At 44.9% G+C, this 26,977-nt stretch overlaps 1 protein-coding gene and 1 long non-coding RNA gene across 8 annotated transcripts in view; one reads left to right on the top strand and one right to left on the bottom strand.

Moving 5' to 3' along the window:
• Positions 1–8,025, bottom strand: part of LOC148029786 (uncharacterized) — a 40,948-nt gene extending 32,923 nt beyond the window's left edge. Inside the window, exon 1 of the long non-coding RNA XR_015692101.1 lies at positions 4,088–8,025. This is a non-coding gene — a long non-coding RNA (uncharacterized LOC148029786). The remainder of the gene's footprint in view (positions 1–4,087) is intronic.
• The window catches only part of LOC148029785 (uncharacterized), a 64,827-nt gene that overhangs the window by 33,220 nt on the left and 4,630 nt on the right, over positions 1–26,977 (top strand). For 3 of the 7 annotated variants that reach the window (XM_087686104.1, XM_087686105.1, XM_087686110.1), the window contains 7 exons: positions 3,920–4,011; positions 4,097–4,156; positions 4,226–4,285; positions 4,350–4,428; positions 4,565–4,626; positions 4,784–4,885; positions 4,994–5,119. In XM_087686104.1, coding sequence (XP_087542230.1) covers positions 3,920–4,011; positions 4,097–4,156; positions 4,226–4,285; positions 4,350–4,428; positions 4,565–4,626; positions 4,784–4,885; positions 4,994–5,119 — 581 coding nt within the window. The remainder of the gene's footprint in view (positions 1–3,919; positions 4,012–4,096; positions 4,157–4,225; positions 4,286–4,349; positions 4,429–4,564; positions 4,627–4,783; positions 4,886–4,993; positions 5,120–26,977) is intronic. The other 4 variants (XM_087686108.1, XM_087686106.1, XM_087686107.1 and 1 more) reach the window with 4 other exon arrangements.

The raw sequence follows: 26,977 nt of genomic DNA, 5'->3' as shown, positions 1-26,977 counted from the left end.
TGCCTGGCTGTTTACTGGTCATTGTGAAGGATGCCGTGGCTGCCATAGGCATGATCTTCGTTCCTCCAAGTATTCAGGCAGCTAACTGCAACTGCTTGTATATGCTTTAGGACACAACATGAAAGAGGCCTAATTTGTTGTGCATCAATTCTATAGGTTTTCATCCTTTGACATTTGTCTCTAGTGGGGACGTTTGCTGGTTATTGCTTCTCTTGTGGAAAATTGGAACACTTTATGGCTAAATGCCCTGATAAGTTGGAGGGCCGCACTGACTTATATATTGATACTGGCATGACAGCATGTTTCATGATGGTTTTGGCATGGATGCTCATCCTATTGAGTGGGACTTAGATAAAGGTAAGCAACCACTTTCATGGTTGCCTGATGTTGAGCATGGTTGGATACATGTGCACAACTAAAAAGTAAAAAAACATGATGCTGTACAACATGTTGGCACATCAGTGGGTGCTCAGGATTTCATTTGAGCATATGTATATTGGAAGGACAAGCCCTCTATAGAGCAAATTATGAATGACGACAAAGGGCCTTCTGGATCAAAGTCACCTTATAGTTTGAAGCCTCGGGCAGATCGACGCTGTGATCCACCTTCACACCTTGCCTTTGATAAATAGGACAAAAATTTCCCCCTTGAGATAGAAGGTATCTCTGTTTGACTTCAAAGAATGTTGTCAAACCATCCACCTCAAAGATAGTCTCTCATGGGAAAAATGTTTTTACTGCCTCAGCTAATTTCCTGGATGATGGAATGCTTGAGGCATTGACAATCATACGTGTCACACTAACTACTCCATGTCTTGGTGTTAAAATCCCCCACCAAAAGCATCTCTTCCAACCTAGAGAAGTGTTTGATCTTATCTAATAGATCTGTAAATGTGGACTGAAATCAGCCTTCCTTCTGTGGATGGGTGGTAATTCCCCAATTATAACTTAGTTACAGGAGTAACATTTATTACAAAACTGAGAAATGTAAATTAACTTACAATCTTGGAGAGTGGACCCCAAAACTGGCGCCCCTTTCGGTATTTATTTAACTTAATTGAAGAAGAAGTTGATTTACAATGGAATTCTCCCAATCCCTTTTGGTATTCCGACTTCCCTTGCTGTCCAAAATGACCAGCAAGTCTTTAATTTGATTTGCCCCTTGATTCGGGCAGTCAATTGGCCTTCACCCGCTTTGATGGAGATGGAAAATGCCCCAAATTCATTGATTTGCTGGTCCCTCCACTTGAGTTTGACTAAAAACAACTTCAGCCCTATTGAATCCATGTCTTGGAGCTTCCAATTTTTGGCATGCTTTCCAAGGCTATTGCTAAACCCTAATTTCTGCTGCTGTAGATTAGGGTTTACAACAGAGAAATCTGAAATTTCTCAGCCTCTGGTGATCTCAATACTGTAATCTTCAGAGCAAGGCTATTGAAAAGCTGGGAGATGAGGGAGAATGCTGAGGAAAGAGAAAATTCAGACTTCCTTCACGAAGAACTGAAGAAAATCTGTCATTTACTGGTGTTCTTTGTCTCAATAGCTTGTAGATGCAAAGAATTGAAGAAAATCAATCATTTACTGCTGTTGCCCTGTCTCAATAGCTTGTAGATGCTGTCATTTGTTGTTGATTGGTCTTCTCTTACCCCTAGCTACCTTAGAAGGCCCTCCAATGGCTGCAGATCAGACTAGCAGCATCTCCTTCCACTAAAATGCCTCTCTCCGGCCTCTAAAGATATTTTTCAGTCTTGCATGGGCATTTTTGACAAGTGGCATTCTTTCCAAATGGTTTTTCCAAGAGTATCTATAATTAAATATTACTTTTCAATCTTTAAATACTGAAAATTAATATAATAATTATTTCGGTGCTCTGAAAAATAATTTGGTCAGTCAATAGTTAAATTGGCTAGGCAACTTACGTTCTCGAGTGTGTCTACGCCATCTTTGACCATCAGATTGACATTAGCTACCATTAAACGTCACTTCTCTAGTGTCACCAACAACTGACACTTATGGCCAAATGAATGACTTAGGCCAACAACTGGCACTAGATACCACCAAGTACTTGTGCAGTATAACTTAAAGCAACTTTTGCCTTTGACATCCTGTGATTTCCTTGGGTCTTGGGCTCGTAAATTTACTCTAACCCTAGTTACATTTCACATGCGCAACATTTACTTAACCATGTGATTAACCATTAATCACCACTTCTCTAGTGTCACCAATTGACACTTATGGCCAAATGAATGACTTAGGCCAACAACTGGCACTAGATACCACCAAGTACTTGTGCAGTATAACTTAAAGCAACTTTTGCCTTTGACATCTTGTGATTTCCTTGGGTCTTGGGCTCGTAAATTTACTCTAACCCTAATTACACTTCACATGTGCAACATTTACTTAACCATGTGACTAAAAATTAATCCACATATTAAGTTAGGTTTCAAAAATACATGTCCTCATGACTTGGACTCTCCATTTTCTCCTCCATCTCCCTATTGCTCTTGTTGGTATATCTCCATAGTGGCATATCTCAATCCTATTGGAGGGAAGTAACATACAGTGATGTATAGCATCCGACCTTGTGAGATCTCCACCTTGATTGATATGTATCAAGTGTCAGGATCATGTGCTATGAAGCCTACTTGGTCGTGTAGCTCTTGTGTGATCAATACTGCTACTCTTGATCCTTGTTGTGGTACCTTGATGTTTCATACTGCCTCTATATGTGGATTTCCACACGTGTCCGTGCACTTTAGGCAGCCCCTCTGAGGGCTTTGGTGTGTCTTTGTAATCATGATCAGATTCTTGGTTCTCCATCACCACAGAGAGAGAGAGAGAGAGAGAGAGAGAGAGAGAGAGAGAGAGAGATCATATTAATTTTACGAAAAAAAAAGAGATCATATTAATGTCCTTGGGAGATCAAAATTGGCCTATAGGACTAATCAGATACATCCATTGTTACAATCCACTTTGGGCATCTTGGCATACAAGCAATACAAAAACAAAAACAAAAATGGGATAAAATGGTACTACTGTACTCTTATGACTCATAAGAGTGTTACCAAACAACATTACACTTGTATAGAAGATAGCTGTTATCTCTTATAGATTCATTTCTTGAGAGGTGGGGGTATAGAAGTCTCTAATTAGTAATGATTGCTTTTCCTCCTTTGTAAACTGCCCAGTTGCTGTTCTTCCTTGCCTCTCTAACTTTAGTCAATTCTGCTGGTCAATTCTTTAGTTGGAGTGGAGATCAGCTTGTTTGCTATGCATACCTACATTCCTTGGAGAGACTTTGTTTGCTTCATAGATGCTATTTTCTCTATCATGTCCATATACATTACTCCTGCATGTGTGCCTTTGGGTATAATAGCAATGGGCTCCCCCAAGTTTGCAGATGGGACTACTTTACTCAATTGTTCCTTCAATACATCTGTTTCAAGGATGAAATCCCCCTCTAGGGTAAGAGGGCCAGTGTAGTGGCACCTAACTGGTGCCTTGTCGAAAATTTTCTGTAGCTAAGATTTGGGAATATCCTTTTGTGGAGAGGTTCAGAAGAGTAAGTTGAGGTGGGGAAATTATTTCGACTACCTATCTGGTTGCAGGAAATGAGATCAAAGCAATTCATATCTTCCCCAGTAGGACGGGCTTTGTGGCAGCACGATGTTGATGAATGTTCTCTCTTTTCCAGTTGTATCTTTGAATTTTTGTTTCTTCACTGGCTTTGATGTCTTTCTCAAAAGAGGTGCATTGGCATGGTACAGGAAGCCATCACTTTATTGGCCTCGTTACCCTAATTCTGATGCAATGTTGTACTGTCCTGACCTGGGGGGAGCCCTCCGATTCTGATTTTCTCTGAGAGAGAGAGAGAGAGAGAGAGAGTTATGAAAGAAAAGAAGAGAGAGATTTTTGCCAGATAGAGCTCGAAAGGATGGGGACTACAATCACAGCTTAATAGATAGAATGGATGCAACACTGCGTGAACATGAACAATTTTACATGGAGGAGGTAAGTATACAATGCTAAGAGTTTCTTTACAATATTTTGATTTAGTAGGCTATCATGAACTAAATATTAATCTTACCATTTGCAGATCAACAGTCTCAGATCCAGGCTTGCGGCAGAATGTCAAGCAAGAGAGAATGCTCTAAGGGTTAGTAATCCATAGCTGTTTCTGTGTCGTTGAGTATAATGCCGCATTAATTGTATTTCAGAGCTGCAGGAAATGCAAAAACACAGGACATTGGTACTAAGTGCTGAAGAGAAATGGATGCAAGAAAAGGTACATTATCTGTTATTGAAGGCCACCTTGTTTGAAAAAGAGCAACCAACTGAACCTGTTTCAGAAAGTTCTGGTTGCAGGATGCACATCAGCAAGTTTCAAATCATCTAACCGCAGTAAATATGGAGTTGAAGTTAAAACAGGTGCTGCTGATTTGGTGGATGCGTTTGCATTTCAACCTATTGCTTTACACTGGCACATTGCAATCCTTACCTCTCATAAAGGAACACCAAATTGTTAGTTACTGGCTTACTTATTTTGTCATTTTCTTTGATTGAGGAGTTGATCTGAAACAGAGCGAGATAGAGAAGCTCATGAAGCAGCTCTCTAAAGCTAAAAAGGTAGGCTGCCATGGACCTGACAAGAAATCACATAGATGTAGAATAACTGGTGCCGTCTTAGTTTCTATGTGGTGATGCCTGGTTATGTTAATGAAGCTGTTAGACTCATTAGACTTCTTAGACTTCTACAAATAATGATGATAATTCCTTTTTTTAGCTACATGCAGTTGAATTGGAACGATTAGAACAAACAGCATTATATCAGAAGCAACTTGCAACTACGACCGAGCAAGCAATAACTGGCTATGCTTCTGAACGTGTACACCCTTTGACCATTGTCTTAGGATTTTTTTAACTTCAAATACAGATGGCCTTTAGGTGCAGGTAATGGAGTTGGTCTTTGTACTTACTGATGGACTTTCTTTAGTTTACATTGCAGGCCAAAATGCTAGAAAGTATCAGGCTTTTAGAAGATAAAGCATTACTCTTGGAGAAAACCATGGAATTGGAGAAGCTGCAGCATGCTGAAATCTTACAAACTGAACATTTAAAGGTACAATTCTTTCAGAAAATAGAGCTTCATTATAAGTGGAAGGGAATAGAGGACTAGAATTAGTGTTTGCTATCACAATTTCAAGCTAATAGAGAATGACAATGGTATTTCTCGTTTCCCATATTCATAATCATGAGGTGGGGATTATATCACATAGAATATTATCTGTTTTGAGGTGATGTGTCACTATGCCTGGAGAAGCCATAACTAGGCAGAAAATAGGTCTATCTCCCAGGGGACTTGACCAAATGTTGAAAAATTGCTTTATCATTTGCTTCTACATTTGTGAAGATTGCTGAGTTTCATCAGTCAAGTTATTTCCATGGGCCCAGTTCCCTATTCTGTCAGGCATATTTCCCTAGCTGTGAGGATATGCTCCCTTGCATTAAACTTTGAACTTTGAAGCCATTTTGAGCATCTTGATGATTTTTGGTGTCAATAGGATGCATTCTATCAAAGGCAAAGTCTCAACATGAAATTCACAAAAGAAGTTACAAAAGATTCAAGTGAAGCTCTTATATATTCAGGCTGGGGAGCATGAGATGTTGCAATCTACTATGTGTTGGGGGTAAAGGCGCCTCCGCCGTGCCGCCCCGTGTATTACTACACTGACAGTACCCGCCACTGCGCACTGCAGGTGGCGGGCGCCCGTCACGTCACTTTATTATTTATTCTTTTAGTGACAGTTTGAATAAAGGAAGGCCCGGTCACACATTGTGACTGTTGGAGTTCCCATTTCTAGTCTCTCTCTTTCTTGCTCTTGCTCTCCCGCCATAGCTCGCGTGCAAGCTTCGATCCTTCTCACCTTTCAACTGGTATCAGAGCTTGGCATTCTCTTGCTCGAGCTCGACTCGGTGCTTCCCGACCTTCGCATCGACTCGCTTCACGCATTGGGTCTCCATCCCGGCAGCCATAGCCGACCTCTTGAGCTCCCGACTCTCCCCGGCTTCCCGAGCTCCATCCTGGCCTTCTTGAGCTTCATCAGGGCCTTGCCCTTGAGGTATTGCTTCAGCATTTGCAGGCATTTGAGTGTATTCTCAGATTGAAACAGGGCAGGAACAAAGGGCAGCCACTCTTCTTGAGCTCCGTAGCTCATATCTTCCCTCCCCTTTGCATTGGGCCTTCATGGCTTGGTATGTGCCTACCTTGGGCCATCATTGAGCCCCCCATTACCCCCTTTTCAGCCCATGTGGAGCAGCAGCAAGTTCAGCACCAACAGGGCAGATTGCATCATTTTTTCCAGACTGTGAGCACTCATCTACTTCAGCTCCACACTTGGCCATTGCTTCTTGCTCTCTACCTTGATCAAGAGGGCTATAGACTTCATGTTTGATGTCATTAAAGCTTTGGGCATTGGTCTTGATCTTTCGGGGCTGATTTCTTCAGATTTGGGACTGTCATAAACTGTCATAACAGGCTGAAAACAGGGCAGCACCATTGGCATTAGCATTTGTTGCTTATACTCCATTCCGGTTGTGCTATTTGATGCCCGTATGCGGTCTACATGATGCCTAGTGCCTTGGGAATGTATGCACATGATTATGCCATGATTTTGGCTTGAAATATTGGCTGATTTGGGACTGTTATTTACTGTTATACAGTGCTGGAAATAGGGCAGCCACACTTGGCATTGGCATTTAATGCTTATACTCTACTCCGGTTACCTTGTTTGATGTCCGTATGCGGTCTACTTCCTACCCGGATGTATTGGGGATGTATGCATTTGGTTTGACCATGATTTTGGCTTGAATTTGGGGCTGAAATCTACTGTTTAGAACAGTAAATACATGCTGGAATAACAGTGGGCTGAAGGTACTTTACATGCTTTGGCACTTACCTACCGATACCGGATGTATACTTTGAGCTTTGGCATGATATCTCTGACATTTGGGGACGACTTGGAGCATATGTATGAGATTATGGGATGCTTTTGAGCTTCGCATTAGCTCCGTCTTCACTGGCATTTGGACCGACTCGGCATGCTCGTGGACCGCCTATGCCTCATGTCTCTGCTTGACAGTTAGGCTTTTGCATTACATGCTTTGGTTCGTGACATATGCTATTTGGTTCGTGTATGCGATACCGACATTTGGAGCTTGGATTTGGATGTATTTGAGCATTCCCGGCTTACTTGATCACTGATCTTGGTTGCTATTTGGATGCCATTGAGTTGACCGAGAGCTTATTTGGGCTTATGTATTGCTTCATGGTTAATACGACCGGTGCTTCATGTATGTCATGCTCTCTCGGATGCGCTTGATGCATTGACATGGTCACTTATCACTGGTGCTTTCTCTTGGGTTGTTTGAGCTTCTGAGCTCGCTTTGTACGCCTTTTGTGCCAGTGGGAGCATTTTACATGCTTTCTTGACCTTTGACAGTTGCATGCTATTGGAGCACTTACATGTATTTGGAGCAGTTTATGTCTTGAGCAGCTACATACACATTGAGACTTTGGGATCATACTCCGATCTTTATGGATATGCATTGATGCACTCTTGGTTCACAGGATGCTTATGAGCTGAGTCTCATATTTGGATCTTTCTCTTTGAGCACATACCTATTTGTGTCAGGTTTTGGCAGTTACAGGAACACTTTGCCTAGAGTGTCTGGTGGTGTGCCTTTCACTGGCAGATGTTATTTTGACATGCTTGGTGTTGAGCTCATATTCTTTTCACTGTCATTGGCCTTGCTTATGTCCATTTCATACCGGCTTTGGACCTAGCATTGTTTGCTTGACATTGGATCCTATTTTGGGACAGTTTGCTCTCTAGACTGCATACCTGCAATTTATTACAGCAAGCAGTTATTGGTGGACTGAGGTGTACTTTTCATGCTGAAATATCCTGATTTGGTGTACCGCACCTAGTACTAAGTGGGCAGCAACTTTTGGCACACTTTGCTCACCCTTTGGACCCCGTTTTGGTCATTTTTGGGCAGTTTCTGCAGTAAAACAGCAAGCAGTTTTGGACTGTTTGGGCATTTCCAGCCTGCATAATGGCGTCATCTTCGCATGATAGTGCCATCTTTAACATTACAAAGTTGGATGGTACCAACTACTCTTACTGGAAGAGTCAAATATGGCAGGTTTTGGTGCAGAAATCTCAGATTAAGCCACTTCGGTTGAGTGGGGAGCAGCCTGAAACTATGGACATTGACGACTGGCTTGAACTTGATGAGCTATGCAAGTCCACGATTGTATTGTCTCTCACTGAACAGGTACATTATAATGTATTTGAGGAAGCACAGAGTGCATGGGATCTATGGAATAAGGTCAAGAATCTTTATGATAAGAAAAGTCCGGCGAGTCAGATGTATTGGTTGAAGCAGCTTATGGATCTGCGTATGAAGGATAATGCAACTATGTCTGCTCACTTGAGCCAGTTCCATGCTATACTGAAGAACCTGACTTCGCAGGATATCACCTTTGGAGAGGAAGTAACTCCTCTTTTCTTGCTTGGAACTCTGAATGAGTCATGGGATGTATTCCGCACTGCTCTTTGTGCCTCTAGTGCTACTCTAAAATTGGCAGATGTTGAGAGTGCTCTTCTTCAGGAAGAGGTGAATCGCAAAAACTTGGATGCCTCTCGTGGTAGTCATGCTTTGACAGTTAGAGGCAGGAATGACAGGTATGACCGTGGTAATGGCCGAGGCCGTGACTCGCAGAAGGGTCGGTCTAAATCTCGTGGTGGCAAGTCGCGTAGTAAGTCGCGTGGACGCAATGCAAATGTCACTTGTCATCATTGTGGAAAAAAGGGCCATATTAGACCACAGTGTCATGAGTTGCGCAATGAGAAGCGCAAGGATAAGGGGAAAGATAAAGTGCAGGAGAAGTCCTCTGATCGCAGCATAGTACCTGCGAAGTCCAACGTCAAGATTGAGGAAATTAATGTCACGCAGACTGAGGAGTCCGATGGTGGTGATGAGTTTATACTTGCAGCTAGTTCTTCTGATGCTTCACACTTGACTGAGACACCTAGTATGTATGCACAGTGCTGGTTATTGGATTCAGGTGCGTCCTTCCATGTGACGCCTTACCGTGAGTGGTTTCACTCTTACCGTACTGTATCTGGATCAGTCAGACTTGGAGATGACAGGTCTCTTGATATTGTGGGCATGGGTGATATTCAGTTGCAGTTTTCCACTGGCAGTTCATTTTTGCTTAGGGATGTACGTCATGTACCTGCGCTTACGCGCAGTCTTATGTCTGCAGGACAGTTGGATGATGCAGGGTTTCATGTCTGTTTTGGGGATTCTGCCTGGAAAATTACCAAAGGCAGACTTGTGCTTGCTAGAGGCGCCAAGGCTGGCAGCCTCTATCCTCTTGTTGTATCTGGGTCCTCAGTTGATCATGTTTTGGCAGTGGGTTCTATCCCACATGTATCACTTTGGCATGCCCGTTTGGGGCATATGTCTTTGAAGGGAATGAAAATGTTATCTGGTTTGCAGTATCTTCCGCCTTTGGACTATGCACGTTTTGACTCGTGTGATCATTGTCTTTATGGTAAGCAGAATAGGTCTACGCATAAGAAATCGGGTAGGCCACGCATGAGTGAGCCCTTGGCATTGGTGCATTCCGATGTTTGTGGGCCTATGCCTTGCATGTCTATGGGTGGCGCGAAGTACTTCGTTACCTTCATTGATGATTTTTCTAGGAAAGTGTGGGCTTATCCCATAAAGCAGAAGTCCGATGTCTTGGCAGTTTTTCAGAGATGGCTTGCTCTTGTTGAGAACCAGACTGGGTATAGGCTGAAATGCCTTAGGACAGATAATGGGGGAGAATATGTCTCGCATGCTTTTGAGCAGTTTTGTGATGACAGGGGTATTAAGCGTCAGTTGACCACCCCTTACACCCCACCCCAAAATGGTTTGGCTGAGCGCATGAACAGGACTATTCAGGAGCGTGTGCGCTCTATGCTTAGCCATGCAGGCCTACCCCAGAGTTTTTGGGCTGAGGCAGTTAGTACGGCAGTGCATGTCATAAACCGATCGCCTTCCAGTGGATTGGATTTCCAGGTTGCAGAGGAAGTTTGGGCTGGTAAGCCACCCTCTTATGCGCATCTCCGTGTCTTTGGATGTGAGGCATTCTGCCATGTGCCCAAGGACAAGATGAGTAAATTGGATCCAAAGAGCATTAAATGCATATTCCTTGGCTATGGTGAGTCAGGAGAGATGGGCTATCGCCTATGGGATCCGCAGGCGCGGAAAATAGTACGCAGCCATGATGTCATCTTCCATGAAGACAAGATGCACAGGCAGCCTGAGAAGGTGGTTGAGATCCGCAGAGTGATCTTTCAGGAGGAGCCTAAAGCTCCAGCACAGCCAGTAGTACAGTCTGCAGCAGTTCCTCCACAGGGCCAGGATGTTGGACAGGTAGTTAGACAGGCAGCAGAGCCTGCGGTGAGACGGTCTGCTAGAGATAGACGTCCACCTGACAGATTTCAGCCCTCTATGCATTATGTTTTGGTTACAGATGCAGGAGAGCCTTTCACTTATGATGAGGCTATGCGCAGGGGTGACAGTCACTCCTGGGAGAGGGCTATGCAGTCTGAGATAGACTCCCTGCATAAGAATGAGACTTGGGATTTGGTTGCCTTGCCTAAGGGCAAGAAGGCTTTGCCATGCAAGTGGGTGTACAAGCTGAAAAGTACCCCTGGACACCCCAAGCCGGCATACAAGGCTAGATTGGTAGCAAAGGGTTTTAAGCAGGAACATGGTATGGACTTTGATGAGGTCTTCTCTCCTGTGGTTAAGATGACCACCCTGCGCTTAGTCTTGGCTTTGGTTGCACAGCTTGACTTAGATCTATATCAGATGGATGTCAAGACGGCTTTTATACATGGGGACTTGCATGATGAGATCTATATGGATCAGCCTAAGGGCTTTGCAGAACCTGGCAGGGAGCACCTAGTGTGCAAGTTGAAGAAGAGCTTGTATGGCTTGAAGCAGGCACCTAGGGAATGGTATCATAAGTTTGATGCCTTTATGCAGTCACAGGGCTACAGCAGGAGTGCTATGGATCCGTGTCTTTACACGAAGAAAGCCCGTGATGGCAGTTTGCTTATCTTGGTACTCTATGTTGATGATATGCTGATAGTAGGGAAAGCTCATGATGAGCTAGATGCTCTTAAATCTCAGCTAAAGAAGAGCTTTGAGATGAAGGATTTGGGACAGGCCTCACATATACTTGGGATGCGCATTAAGCGCGATAGGCATCAGGGACTTTTGTATCTCTCACAGCGGGAGTACATTCATAAAGTCCTCGAGCGCTTCCGCATGCAGGACGTAAAGCCTATTGGCTGTCCATTACCTTCTTATGTGAAGGTATCACAGGCCGATTGTCCGCAGACAGATGAGCAGAGGGCCGAGATGGCTAAGATCCCTTATGCATCAGCCGTGGGCAGTTTGATGTATGCCATGATAGCCACTCGTCCAGATATTGCACATGCAGTTGGTGTTGTGGCACGCTATATGGCTACACCTGGCAGCAGACATTGGGATGCCGTGAAGGGTATCATGAGGTACCTGAAGGGCACAGCAGATATGTGTATTTGCTATGGCAGCCAGGATACAGGGGTCGTGGGGTACACTGACTCCGATTATGCAGGACATGCAGATAGTAGGAAGTCCACTTCTGGCTATGTATTCACCTATGCTGGAGGGGCTATCTCTTGGATGTCCAGGGTTCAGAAGTGTACGGCTTTGTCTACCACTGAGGCCGAGTATGTTGCAGCCACTGAGGCTTGCAAGGAGGCCATATGGTTAGGCCGTCTAGTTGCTGACCTTGGGATTGATGCTACACCTACACTGCATTCGGATTCTATGAGTGCCATTCAGTTGGCTAAGAATCCGGTCTTCCATGCGAAGACGAAACACATTGAGGTGAGGTATCACTTCATACGTGGTGTCGTGGAGGACAGGTCTGTTGACCTTGTCAAGATCTCCACTGACGAGAATCCTGCAGATTTGCTCACGAAGAGCCTCACTACTGAGCGCTTTGCCTTCCTCAGGAGGTTGATGGGCGTTGGATGAGATGTCACCTTTCCTCACCTATGTACATTTGTACTGTCTTTTCTTTTTCTTTTCTCTCTCACTAGGGCAGATTCGCCTTTAAGTGGGAGGTTGTTGGGGGTAAAGGCGCCTCCGCCGTGCCGCCCCGTGTATTACTACACTGACAGTACCCGCCACTGCACACTGCAGGTGGCGGGCGCCCGTCACGTCACTTTATTCTTTATTCTTTTAGTGACAGTTTGAATAAAGGAAGGCCCGATCACACATTGTGACTGTTGGAGTTCCCATTTCTAGTCTCTCTCTTTCTTGCTCTTGCTCTCCCGCCATAGCTCGCGTGCAAGCTTCGATCCTTCTCACCTTTCACTATGCTCTATGGTGGAATTAAAGAGTTATTTTGTGACTGTGTAGCAATGGGTGTTACTATGTATGGAGTAGGGTTTGGAAATTGATAATACATTTTGTTCGGCCCTAACCCTACTATGAATCAGAAGCCGTAAACCTAAGAAGTAGTAGTACACCATGATATGACTTATGCATGCCATACGAAGGGGTTTTTGTGGGACTTTGCATCTCATGTGAGATTAGAGGATGATGACATGTTTGTGAAATGATCATTAGGATGTGACAGGTTGGTGAAATGTTCAAGTGATGGCTTATTAGTAGCTAAACAACAATGGCTATAGGAGTTTCCTAATCATGATAAATGCAAGGATGGATTTTGGGTATGTGACACTAGGCAGTTGGAATGGCGATTGCATGGGGATTTCACTAGGTTTTCCTATGGGATTGTGGTGAGATATTTTGATATCATGTGGGGATTGGCGTTACCTTGAAGCAATGGTTGACACCTATTTGTTCGAGCACTAAACTGAAGCTTATTGGAGCTCGGCAAGGCTCTCACTAGTAGGGGGAGTGGTGGTTGCAACTAGGTTCTTCCTGCGAACATGTGGTACGTCACTTCGTGTTGGGCATTCTCCAGCAGGTCATGCATTTGTGAGGTGAAGCGCCTTATCAGAAAGTTTATTTAGTTAGGAGGAGATGGGAGCTCAGCTAGAGCAAAGGTGGCTTGGGATGTCATCATATATCCCAAATCTAGAGGAGGATTGGGGATCATAGACCTAGATAGCTAGAGCAAAGCCTTATTGGCTAAGCTCATTGCACACTTGGATAGAGGACTGTCCCATCTTGGGGGAGGTTCTATGTATAGGTTGCTGTCTCAATGGGAGACTGATTTGCATTTTAGGGGTTATTGCAGGAGATTTAGAGGCAGAGATTACCCTCAGTGGGAGACTGATTTACATTTTAGAAGCTACTGCAAGAGATTTAAAGGCAGAGATTACAGTGTCTCAGGGAAGTTAGAGCTATGATTGAGGGCATGACAGAGGGAGTTCCTCCTGATTGGTGGACAGATATAGACACTTCTTAGACTTGGGTTGGTGGGCTCTTCTCCAGAGGGGACTTGCTTCTAGTGGTCACAATGACAAGAAGAGACACGACGTTCACTTTTATGATTGAGGAGGATGGTCACTTCCAGTGAGAGGACTTGGACTATACAAAGTGCATTAGATTCTAGATAGAGAATCATAGTCGTGGCACATTGCAAAAACAAGTGGTACATGGACCCAAACCCATTGACCCAAACCTAACCACTTGCTTGTTAGATGGATGAAGGTATTCGTCTAATAGAGGAGGCCTCTCTAGACATTACAGTGGGATCCGTGAGTGGGTGTGGAGGCATCCATTCCTTGGTAGACCATGCGACATGGCTCTTTGGCTACACTACTAGGTTGGGGAGGAGGATTTTGATGAGTAGGATCAAAGCATAGCCAGTAGGCACCTTCTATTGGCATAGATATGGCATCTCAAACTAGTTCTTATTAGATTTTTGGAGGATGCTACATGACAACTTTAGGTCTAGGAAGGTACCCTTCTTTCTATGGCTATTAGCTCCATAGGAGCTTAGCGGTTGGCACTTGGCTTGGATACAGCAAGGACCCAGTGGCGTGGATGAGATGCGATGAGCTAGAGGAGACACAAAGGTATTGCCTATGGGACTGTCCTAGTGCTTAGGAGGTATGGAGGAGAGCCCTTGGGATGATATTCCAGAGCCCAGCAGAGACGACGGTCACGAGTCGGGGGTTTGCAGCTTAGATCATAGATAGAGGCCTAAGATATAGCTATGAGGATTTGTAGGGGAGCCTTTCTTTCCTCAGCATTGGACAACATTTGAGTAGGATCCCCACTCTAGATTACTTGCAAGTACAATGGACCAAGGGACATTGTCATTGACAGGAGCTGATTGGTAGTATCATAGCTCGGTACATTTGTAATGCGAGGTGCAGCCATGCTATATAGATCTTCAAGATGTATCCACAATGGAGACTCTTTCAAGGATTTGGATAGATATCATCCACACTCTCTGTGGAAGATGGGAGAGGATGTAGGACATCTCTCAAAGGATGAGGAAGAGGAGATGCACCTTCTTGTAGACCTAGGACTCAGTCACCTTGCTTCATAGTGTCCCTTAGATGGCTTGGCATTATATCCCACCAGATTCGTTGTTCACACAACCATTGTATTTTTATGTACTTATCTACTCTTTGAAGAGTTCCTTGTACTTTTGTATTTTACCTTGGGGGGATTTTCTTTGAATTGTTTTTGAGAGAATTTTCTTTTCTTGGGAAAAAAATCTCGATAGTGTTGTGATTGAGCAAGTATTCATACATGTGAGTGGCTTTTATTTTTATTTTGTGTGGTATTTAGGTTTGTATTGAGATATACTTTTGTTGACTCAAGCCTTGAAGTTGGCCCCTTCAAGGAAAAACATGAGTTATGATGCATTAATATAACAAGTTCGTGTTATGTGTAGGCTATAAGCATTTCACTACTTTTAATTTATACTAAAATAATTGTCAAAATTCCACATAACCAAAGGGGCCACATTGTAGGGAGTGAGTGTGTTGGAGAAAATTTCAAGTGCTGGGCCATTAAGATTTAGATAGATGTACATGGGATAGTGGTGGACACACTTGCAGATGTGCATTGGATGAGGTATGTTAAGATCCTCTTGTGTAATTGAATGCCTAGGATCTTAAAAGTAAGTTTACAATCAACCTACATGTGGACTAAACTTTGAAGCCTTGGTTTTAGCACTCCCTACATTAAACACATATGAAAAAAGATAGTCAAATGAGCTTATTTTTTCTTTTTGGTCATTCATGGATATCCAAAAGTTATTTTTGGTGATAAATTGGCCTAGCCAATTTAATTGTTGTCTAGTCAGATTATTTTTATGAGCATAAAGAATTATTAAATCATTTTTTCAAATTAGTATTTGAAAATTAATTTAATAAAGTTGGATAATGCTAGAAATTGTTTTTGGAAGTCTGTCACTTGGCAAAACTTACCCATGTAAGTGGGAAAAGGTGAGGGAAGGTTGGGAGAGAGGATGAGAGTCCATTTGAGGTGGAGGAACAGGAGGAGAGGCTCTAGTAGCAATCACCAGTAGGTTGGGGGTGATTTGGACCAGCTAACTGAGCCCATCCAGTAGGCAACAGCCAGAGGGGGTTCCTCATAGCTAGGTGACAACAACAAATTGTAGGCGATAGCAATGCAGAGGCCATCAGGAAGCTAGCGACAACTGTAGAGGCTGTTTGGACAGGACAACAACTGTTTTCCTCGATATGTTCGCAAGGAAGATCAGAATTTTCTCTCATAACATTCTCTCTCATCGCTTTGCCAATTCCCATTCTTTCTCACCAATTTCCAACATAATCAGCCATTGGAGTTGGAGATTGTGAAGAATCTTTGCTGTGAAGCCTAATTTGCAGCAAAAATTAGGGTTTGACAGCTACCTTGGGTGGTGTGCTCAGAAAATGAAGCCTAGAGATTTGAATTTTAGTCACTAGAATCAAGAATTTTAGGAGATTCAAGTGGTCACTTAGTTAATAGATGTTTGGGGCTGAATTTGTTACTCGAGGAGCACAATTGAAGGTCAATCCTCGAGCAAACCAAGGGGCAAATTGGTTTTTTTTTTTTTTTTGTGCAAATAAAATGTGGCTAATTATATTACTCCAGAAAAAACCTGAATACAAAGAAGTGCTCATGCTCAATAGACTAAGCTGGAGCTGGTGAGAGTCACAGATACATCATATATACAAGCTCTCAAGGCGGTCTGGGGGGGATAGGGGCAAGAAGCCATGGGGGGGGGGGGGGGGTGTATTGCCATCTGGGGTTACTTGCCTGCATCATGAAGAACAGGTCCTGGCCGCCCTAGGTGTGCATGAAATGACCATGGAGCTCCTGGTGAGCCTTGGACTCACCTTGCACCTGATCCCATTGGCCTCGAAGGGAGTGGATGATGGAGGTCCAGAGCTCCGCTAGGGTCGCCTATACTGAAGGTCTCTCTTCGCCGAAAGCCACCTGACACCGTGCCTTCCAGATATGCCAACCTGTGAGACTCCCTATGATTTCCCATACCTCAGAGCGGTCTGCTGTGGGCTTCAGTACCTGGCGGATGGGTAGAGCCTCTAAACCCACCATTGTGCACGACCCTGCCTCGATCATGAATACCGTGTCCTGCATCTCGGTCTCATACAGAAGGTGACGGCCCTGGCTGACCGCCTGCCAATAGAAAGCACCCTAAGAGATACAACCAAGGTTGGATGCTATCCGGTGCAGGATGCGGCATACTCCTCTCCACACGAGCTGTGCCGCCTCACACGACCAAAGGCAGTGCTTTGGGGTTTCCATCGATTGCTGTGTGCAACACTTACAAACTCCCTCCTTCTGCATCTGGGCAAGCCAGTTTTCCACCGCCAAGCCTCCATGTGCCACTAGCCACAAAAAATACGACACCCTCCTCGGCCTGCAGCTGTCCCATAGGCGGCACCAAAAGGCCCGTCGGAACGGCTCCGTGATGCTGTGCTCCACCCAGTGCCTGCTACGCGGCGGCACCCAATCCATGTCCTCTTGCATCAATACGTGTCTGCCAATCCTGGCGGTGTACTCCAGGAACCTCGGTGGCTTCTTGGCGACCACAGTGGCTGGCCAAAGCCACTCTCTCGGATCCCACTCCAGCTCATCAAGTGGCCTTCCTTCCCAGATCCAGAGGCGCCACTCCCTGAGCTCCTGCCAAAAGACCAAAGGGTCCAGCCGCCATATCTTCCCCTGAAGGCCAACCTCCCGAATCCTCTTTCATGAAAGGACAACTATCCCCTCGTCTTGCTGTCCTTTGTCAAGAGCCAGATGCCTCCCCTCCTGCACTGTGAAAAATGTCCCAGGTGGAGCGCTACCCACCCTTCCTGCCACCTGTAAGGGGATGCCTGTTGGTGAAAACCCGGCGGCCCATACCTCCCCGGGCTCTATCGGCTCTCGGATTGGGGGAGCATGCCACTCTTGAGGTATCGCTGCGTCTACCTCCCTTCTCCTCAGCTCCACTCCTCGTTGGCAGTGTGATGCTTGCTTCAGCACCTCCTTGTCTGCCATCCTATACACCTCCTGTCATGTCCTGATTGTACGAGCCGGGCCAGCCTCCCAACCGGCCCATTGGATGTGGGGGTGCTCGCCGATCTGTGCTCCTTCCCGGTCCTTGACCTGGGGGTTCCAAATCACCGACTGACGGTCTATCTCCTCCCGGCAGCTTGGGGGGCTTTGGATAAGGGCCTTACGGAGGCCCTGCCACACGCGGAGCAAGCTGCGTAGGAAGGGTGATCTGGGGGGGGGTGTGATCTGGGCTGTCGTGAAGATCCATCTTAGGGACGGCCTCCACTCACTGCCAAGCCTCGGTCTACAGTCCTGAAGACCCTCCTGCAATAGGACCTTCCAGGTTTGCCCTCCCGGTGTGAGGCCGTGGACAACTAGCTTGCCCAGGAGGGCCATACTTTGATACTCTGGGTCTATGATCCCAAGCCCTCCCTCTGACCGATGTTGTATAATGGTCGCCCACGCCACCTTGGCCCTGGAATCCCTGGAGCCGTCTGACCCGGACCAAAGGAAGTTCCGCACTAGGCGGCAAAGCTGTAGTACGCAAGAGGAGGAGAAGCACCAACACGAGGCGATGTACTAGGCCGTCGCTAAGAGGACGTGGTTAACAACCAGGGCTCGGCCGACTAGTGAGAGGCGAGCCGTGCTCGAGTAGGTCAGCTTCCTTCGAATAGAATCGAGGACTGGAAGAAACTGTTGGGTGGGAGTGATGTCGAGTCCCACTTGGAACCCTAGGTACCGGACGGTCTGTCCTCTGCTCACCCATCTAAATCCCAGGTCAACGCTGTGCTAGAGTCCAGGTCTGTGAGGAAACCAACCGACTTTCGCCAATTGATTTTTGCTCCCGCTGCAGTGCAGAACACCTCAAGAGCTAACCTCACTCTCTTCAGCATCAATTCGTCGTTCTCTATGTAGAGCGCTGTGTCATCTGCATACTTTGAGTCTAACAGCTCGGTCTCCTCTCTTATTGGAAGTCGGAGGCCACATAAACCACTCACGCGTGACTTGAGGAAGTGAGACATTGCCTCTACAAAGAGAAGGAACAGGTACGGGGCCAGGGGGCAGCCCTGTCGGACCAATCTCTCTGGCCGAAACTCCTCCCCTTGTCTCCCTTCTATGAGAACCCTGCTGGTGGCTGATCTGTAAAGTGCGGAGACCCCGGAAATCCAAGCTTGGGGGAAACCCAACCTTACCATGGTGCCCTCTAGGAAATCCTAGTCCACCCTGTCATAGGCTTTCTCAAAATCCAAGAGTAGTACGGCTAGTCTCTGCCCAATGTGCTGGGCCCACTCTGTTGCCTCAAAGAAGGTGAGTACATTGTCCAGGATGCTCCTATCTCGGACAAAGCCTGTCTGCGTGTCGTGGATAATGTCCGGAAGCAAGGGGCGTAGTCGCCTACCTATCATCTTTGCCAGTGTCTTATAGGCCACTGACAGTAAGGTGATCAGTCTCCACTGGGAAAGCTCCAACCGGTCTCCCCCTTTAGGGAGAAGACTGATAAAGCTTGCCGATAGACTCCCTGGCATCTGTCCTGAGGTGAAGATCTCGTGAAAGGCCAACAATAGGGGGTCCTTTGCCACTTCCTAGAAGGTAGCGAAGAAAGCCTTAGGGAGGCCATCCTCTCCCGGGCATTTCTGCCCGTCCTGTGTATGGAAAGCCTCCTCTAGTTCCTTCTCTGTGAAGGGGGCTAGGAGGGAGCGTCTCATCTCCTTTGTGACGAGGGATGGGATATTATCCCAGACCTGCTGTCTACATCGTTGTCCTCTAGCTGAGGCTGTCTCCTACTGGAAGAGGCGACTATAGTAATTGGTAGCAATCTCCATCACCTCGTCTGGGCTAGAACGGGTCCTCCCATACTGATCTCGGAGGCTGTGTATTTGATCTCTAGAGGTGCAAGGCTGGTGCACTTGAAAAAACTCCTTGCACATTGTGTCCCCCTTCTGCGCCCAGAAAGCTGCTGAGGTGCGGAAAGAGAACTCAGAGCGCCTGTCCTCTAGGCCAGTAATGGCTGCTCGCGCATGCACCTTCTGTGCGTGGAGAGTGGGATCCCTTGGTGCCACCTGTAATAATCTTTGCGTGGCTGCAAGGTCCCGCCGGAGTGCTCTCTCCTCCTCCCAGCTCTGCTGCCTGGCCTGCATGGCTGCCTCTTGGCAAATCCTGCTCGACTCAGCTAGGGCCTCTGCAACCTCCTCTGCGATCAGGCCCCTCTTGCCCCACTCTCTGGTCCAAATCTGCTCTATTTGTCTGGTCACCTCCTCCCTCCTGTAGATCGAGTCAGGGATCCGACAAGATCGTGAGTCTAGGGTAGATGCTGGGGGATCTAGTGTCAGGAGAACCGAGCAATGATCGGACAACGTGGTACCCACCAATAGCCCAATCTGGCCTCCCCGAGAGCCACCCCACTCTCCCACATAAAACCTGTCTAACCGCTCCAGCAGGACTCCACCTAGCCGCCTGTATCCCCAAGAGAGGTCCAGCGACCTCTCCCTTCTATGGAAGGTAGGGTCTCTCTAGGCATCCGTGCTCCTACTGGCAGTAGAAACACCTCCCATGCCTCCTACTCCTCCCCGGCCATGCCCTGGTAGTTTCTCCCTCTGCCCTGCTGGTCCTCCAAAGCCTCCAGGTTGTTGAAGTCTCCTCCAACAATCCAGGAGTCCGCCTCTGGGAGTCCTTCCGCGATCTCCACCCAGAACCTGCTGCATGCCCTAACCTCCGTAGGGGCATAGATATTAAGGACTCCAAGGCATGAGTCCCTAACATCCAATCTGATCCATAGCACCCTCCCTGCCACTATCGTCCCGTGGTCTCAAACACAAGCGGTAAGACTTGGACCAATAGAGGTACATACGCCTCCACTCCTACAGTGGGCACCTATGGCGTGCTCCCAGTAAGTGTGCGAGCTGCCTGGGAGTACCTTCCCTACCCGTTGGGCTTGGGTGGGGGTGAGCTTGTGCTCCTGTAGAAGTAAGATGTCGATCCATCCAGCAAGAGCAGGCTGCAACTCTTGCCGAACAATCAATTTTTTGGAACCACGTGCCCCATTGTAGTGGAGGCTATTCACATTCCAGATGCAAGATGTAAGCTCATGGGGAAACTTGTGATTGCCCGAACAGACATCTGTTCGGTGTGGAGGCTACTGATGATGAGGAGGAGCTATGAGGCATACAGGTACGCTTTGCCGTTGGTCTGGGCGGCGAGCTCCATTCCCCCATGGTGGCCCTCGGCCGGACCAATGGGGTGATAGAAGTTTCAGGTGGTACTATCAATGCATCTATCAACCATGTTGAGAGTTGAGCCTTTGTGTAGTGGTAGAAACGGGCCGCTTGCGCCAGGGGCCACTCAATCACATCCCTCGGAGCTCTCCATGTGGAGGGGCTCGAAAGATAATGCTCAGGTGAGGGACCTCAGCACGAGCCCACCAGTTAATGTTCATCATACAACCATGCCATTGCTGTGCAAACAGTGCTAGTCCTTCTCCCATCCACTGGGAGGTGTGGTCCGCCACCTGACTTTTCAACTCTTCCTCTATCTGTGTCGTCGTCCACTCTCCAGAGTGAGAGGACTGAAGAAAGAAGGCGTAGTTTGGTCCATCCAGTGGTGCTGGTTGATGGACCTTGAAGGGGCAAATTGGTTTGAAGGCTTGCTGGTCATTTATGACATCAAGAGGTACTTGGATCAAGGGAGGAGATTAAACAACCTTAATATACTCCATCCATTTGCAATAAAAGATAAAGAAATACTATGAGGGGTTTAAATAATCTTAGTATACTCTATCCATTTGCAATAAAAGATAAAGAATACTGCGAGGGGTGCCAGTTTTTGGAGCCAACATGTTGTCCATTGTCCAAGATAAGCAGTAAATTTGTATTTTTGGTTTACGTGAATTTTGATCTTTTTATAATTAGTCGTTGATCATGTTATTGCCACCCTAGCCAAGGAGGAAGGTTGGTTTCACCTTATGTTGGCTATTGAGGATAAGTTCGATGGAACCAACCCATTGTGGTCTTATACAATGCATGATGTATTGGTAGCAAAAGGGCTTTGGAACATTGTGTACGGTATTGAAATATGTCTTGTTGTGGTTCTAGAAGTTGCAAGTGTAGTAAAAATAGGTGCTATTGAGGATGTTGCAAGTTCTGTTTTGCTGTAGTTAACACTAGAGCACCATCACCACTTACTCTTGAGCAGATTCGTTGGGATGGTAGAGATGCAAAGGCTCATGGCTTAATTGCGATATTTATTAGATGTACCATGATTCACACATTTGCTCATGAAATTTAGCTAAAGATGCTTGGGGTACACTTGTATGCTTTTTCAAGGAAGAAACAAGATCCACATTGCTTACTTATGTGTTTGTATCTTTAGCTAAAGATAGCTAAAGATGCTTAGGGCACACTTGTACGTTTGTATTAAGGAAACAGTAAGGTCCATGTTGCCTATTTGCGGAAGCAATTAGAGAGTGAACATATGGATGGTGACTCTATGGACAGTTCTTAACAAAGATCAAAGATCTTAAGGAGGAGTTGATTACCACAAATGAGATTTTGCTAGACAATTCAGGTGTGCAGATTGTTTTCAATGGTCATCCCGATTCTTATTACAGTTTAGTGTCTACTCTTTGATTGGTGATGAAAGGCAATTTGAATGCTTTGTTATTTAATTTTGCTGCAAGGATGATTTTGGCAAAATAGGTTTGTTATACATGTTGCAGATCAAGCTTTTGTGGCTAGTCAGAAAAGCAATGGAAAAGCTACCTTTTCTAATACAGAAAAATATGCAAATGTTGTTCAGACAAAGAAGGTTGATAAAAAAGAGAAGAAAAATGCTAGTAAAATTTAATGTAGGTATTTTGAGGCAAGAGATCTTATCATTAAGGATTATCCTAAATTGGTTGCAAAAGGGGGCTTCAGGGGGGGGGGGATCCCATTCTCCCAACTTTAGAGGAGGTCACTCCTCATCATGTGGTCCTTTGCACACCTTGGCGAATAACCTTTTCATTCTTCATCTTCCCTTGGATTTGGTGGCTGACATCGAGCTACCATCTCACCTATTGATACCTAGGATCTACAGGTTCTACCTAGTTCAAGGCCCTGGATGTTTCAACCATGACTTGGTGGCTATGCCTTCGTAGTCTTTACCAGCATGGAGATGCCGAGCTAGTGGCTTCTCTCCCTGGGTCAAGTTTCGGGCATCATCAATAGATCTTGTCTATTGTTCTTCCTTACAGCTTTCCTTTTAGATGCAATACTTACATTATAAGGTGGACCATTTCTCTCTTATACTCCTCCTAGGGCATCTTTTTTGGGCTTGGGAGGGCGGGGGGGTTTTGAGAAACCCTAGTCATTAAACCCATTACATTCCAGCCTGCCTCACTGTCAAAGGTTGCTGATCACCTGCATTTTCATCTTCAGTGCAGATTTCTCCTACGTTTGGTCTCTAGACTGACCACCCTGCTCTCAGGGATCATCTGAATATTATTGCCATCATCAGCAGCACATGCATTTGACAGCCCAGCAGGCTGCCTTGCTGTTTGACAGTCGTGGAGCTGACTCGAGTTGCTGGTCACTGTTTTCTCACAGCCAGATCTTCATTTTGCTGTTCTGTTTGCTGATTCTCATCTTCTTCTCCGATAGCCCTTGAGGACTGCATTTTGCTCCTTCTATACTTCTTTCTATAGTGTTTGCTTCGATATCCTACTGCTTGGAGGACTGCAGTTCGCTCCCTTCGCAGTTTATATTGCCTTCAGGTGCTGTGGCTTGATCAGCTAGGAGACTTCAGTCATCTTAGAGCTCAGCTCCATTGCGTCAGCACGATTCATTCGGCATGATGCAGTGTTCATCATTCTTCATTCATCATCTTCTTCAATGGTTTTGCGGTTCTCCCCGCAAACCCTATGGTCTATGGTACTAGTGCATACCATCCCATTTTTTGAGAATACTTGGTCTTAAAAAATTTCTCTATTGACACCACTCAATACAATATGTGTTGTGTGCTATCAAGCTTCTTCTTCTCCAAGCTTTATGTATGCATTCTTGCAACCCTAAATCCAATAGTTCAAGAGGTACTTATAAAACCTCTTCCATTTACATATGTTCATGAATAACACGATCTTTTCTTCATAAGCTTAGTTTTTTCAACATTATTTAAAAATCCGTCTACGCATTTTGTATTTTTTCTTAAAGTTCAAAATTAAGAATTCCTTCATGATGAGCGCACATATGTACCAAGGAAATCTAACAACTTGAACCTCCCTAAAACCTATTCTTTTTGATGTTGTTGATCTAATGAAAGATGGCTTTGGAAAGACAGAGAGAAAAACCATGAAAACCCACTGAGCACGAGTGATTCTTCTCCTCCCAACCACGCCTAGATCAGTGCTGGCACCTCTCACTCGGATTCCTTTGCCAGCCGTCCACTTCTCTGGAGTCCTACTATTCTTGGACTCTCTTACTCTCTAGGCTCCCCTTAACCCCGTTCGGGCGCCCAAGAGCCCGGACGGTCATTCTCGTGCATGTTCCCCTATATTTACCTTAATGTCACATTAAATGTCACTTTTAATGTCACATCCCATATTTATGACCTTAACGTGACATTAAATATCACTTTTAATGTCACATTAATGTCACATTTCCTTCCCCTTAAGAATCGGTTTCGTCCTCGAAAACGATACTTGGAAGGTCTAACTGTAAATCGGGAAACCTTTTCTTTAAAGTACTTACTCGCTCCCATGTTGAGTTTTCTTCTGAACAATCTTTCCACTTAACCAAACATTCTTGATAAATAGTATTCCTTGTTCGTCGATTACGAACATTTAATATTTGTTCTGGTTCATGTGGATTAGATTGGTCATAGAATAGCTCCTCAATAGCATCATTTAAGATTAGATTATCCAAATCACCCAGCTTCTTCCTTAATTTACTTATATGAAAAACTGGATGTATTTTACTACCAGCAGGTAGTTGGAGCTTGTAAGCCAATTCTCCCACCCTTTTAAGTATTATGAAAGGACCACAATACCTTGGTGAAAGCTTTGGACATTGTCCCTTTTTCATAGTTTTAGTTTGTTCGGGCACCTTAAGATAGACCAATTCTCCTTCTTCAAAGGAGATGTCTCTTCGGTGAGGATCTGCATATGCTCTAGCTCGATTTTGAGCTTTTTTAATATTTTCTTGAGCAAATTTTAACATACTATTCATATCCTCCAAAAAGTCTTTAGCTGCCTGAACCTTTTCCTTATGCAGTCCTACTGCAAAAGGAGCTCCGGGCTGAAACCCATACATTAACATAAATGGACTATATCCAGTGGAAGAGTGCTTGGCACTGTTATATGCAAACTCTGCTATCGGTAAATATTCTTCCCAATTAGTTTGCCTTTTACTTACATATGCCCTAAGCATATCTTCAAGAATTTGGTTAACCCTTTCAGTTTGCCCATCTGTTTGCGGATGATCCACCGTACTCATGCTAAGTTTAGTATCCAATTTCCTAAATACCGCACGCCAAAAATGGCTATCAAATTTTCTATCCCGATCAGAAACTATATTTGCCGGAAGGCCATACAATCGGTATATGTTCTCTACGAACAATCTAGTCAATTCTGGTGTTTTAACATCAATTGAAGTTGGAATAAACCTAGCCAATTTGGTTAACCTATCCACAATCACCCACACAGAGTCGTGCCCCCTCTGTGTTCTAGGTAAAGCAACAATAAAGTCCATGGAGATACTCTCCCATTTTCCCGAAGGAATTTCTAATGGATGGAGAAGTCCTCCCATTTTGAATCTTTCAGCTTTATTAACCTGGCATTTATTACATTTGACCACATAGTCAAGGACGTCCTTATTCATTCCAGGCCAATAGAACTGCCTTTTAATAAGACTATAAGTCTTATTAATTCCTGGATGTCCCACACTGGGGGTATCATGACACTCAAAGAGTATCTGGCGCCTTATTTCTGTATCTTTCGGGACACATACCCTACCCTTGTAGAGTAAATAACCATTATCAATGGTAAAATTCTTCCACTTGAATCGAGTTTGAGCAACCCCTGATGCTCCATTTCCTTGTTGAACATCCTCAGATATTTCTTCCTCAGTAGAAGCACTTTCATATGGATCCCCATTTTTTATTGCTTCCCATATGTTGGAGTATGCCGGATCAACCTGGCATTTCCCTTTTAAAGATTCAAGCAAGTTGGAAGTGAACTGAGTAAAACTCAATTCATTAATGATGGGCATTCTGCTGAGTGCATCAGCTACTATATTATACTTTCCTTTTTTATATCTTATCTCATAGTCGAACTCTTGGAGAAGTTCGGCCCATCTGGCTTTATGCCCGTGTAAATCTGGTTGATCATTAAGCCACTTAATGCTTTCATGATCCGATAAAATCAAAAGTTTGGCACCGTACAAATAGTGCCTCCATTTCTTCATTGCATGTACTATTGCATACAGCTCCCTCTCATAAACAGAATAGTTCTGTTTTGCACGATCTAATTTCTTGCTTTCAAAAGCAACTGGTCGACCTTCTTGTAATAAGACCGCGCCTATTGCCTTATCACTGGCATCAGCTTTAACCACAAATGGTTTGTTGGGATCCACTATTAATAGTACTGGAGCTGTAGCAATAGCTACCTTAAGTTTTTGAAAACTTTCATTTTGGTCTGTTCCCCAATTAAAACTTTTCCCTTTCCCTTTAAGTTGGTCTGTCATTGGAACAGCTATTTTGGCATAATCTCGAATGAATCTACGATAAAATCTAGATAAACCTAGGAAGATCTGCAGCTCTTCCAGGTTCCTTGGAGGTGGCCATTCAATAATTGCCCTTACTTTTTTTGGATCCATGTTGATTCCCTCTTTCGAGATAATATGCCCTAGATATTTGACCTCTTGTGCAAAGAATTCACATTTAGTTTTTTTCGCATAAAGGGAATGTGTTCTTAACAGTTGGAATACTAATTGTAAGTGTTCCAAATGTTCTTCTCTTGATTTACTAAAGATCAAGATATCATCCAAGAAGACTACTACAAATTGTCCTAGATAGGGCCGTAAAACACTATTCATCAGCTTCATAAAGGTAGCTGGTGCGTTAGTGAGGCCAAAAGGCATCACCAAAAAATCATAATGCCCGTATCTAGTACGAAATGCCGTCTTGGAAACATCTTGTGCTTGAATTCTTATTTGGTGATAGCCTGATCTTAAATCTATCTTTGTGAAGAATTTTGCCCCTTGCAATTGATCAAAAAGATCTTCCATTCTGGGCATAGGAAATTTATTCTTCACCGTTATTTTATTAAGTGCTCTATAGTCAACACAAAGTCGCATAGAACCATCTTTTTTCTTTACCAATAAAATTGGTGAAGCCC

The sequence above is a fragment of the Lygodium microphyllum genome, chromosome 10 (genome assembly GCF_053477565.2).
Source record: "Lygodium microphyllum isolate KBCC chromosome 10, Lygodium_microphyllum_v1.1.10, whole genome shotgun sequence".
Classification (NCBI taxonomy): Eukaryota; Viridiplantae; Streptophyta; class Polypodiopsida; order Schizaeales; family Lygodiaceae; genus Lygodium; species Lygodium microphyllum.
This window is presented reverse-complemented; position numbering and strand designations above follow the sequence as displayed.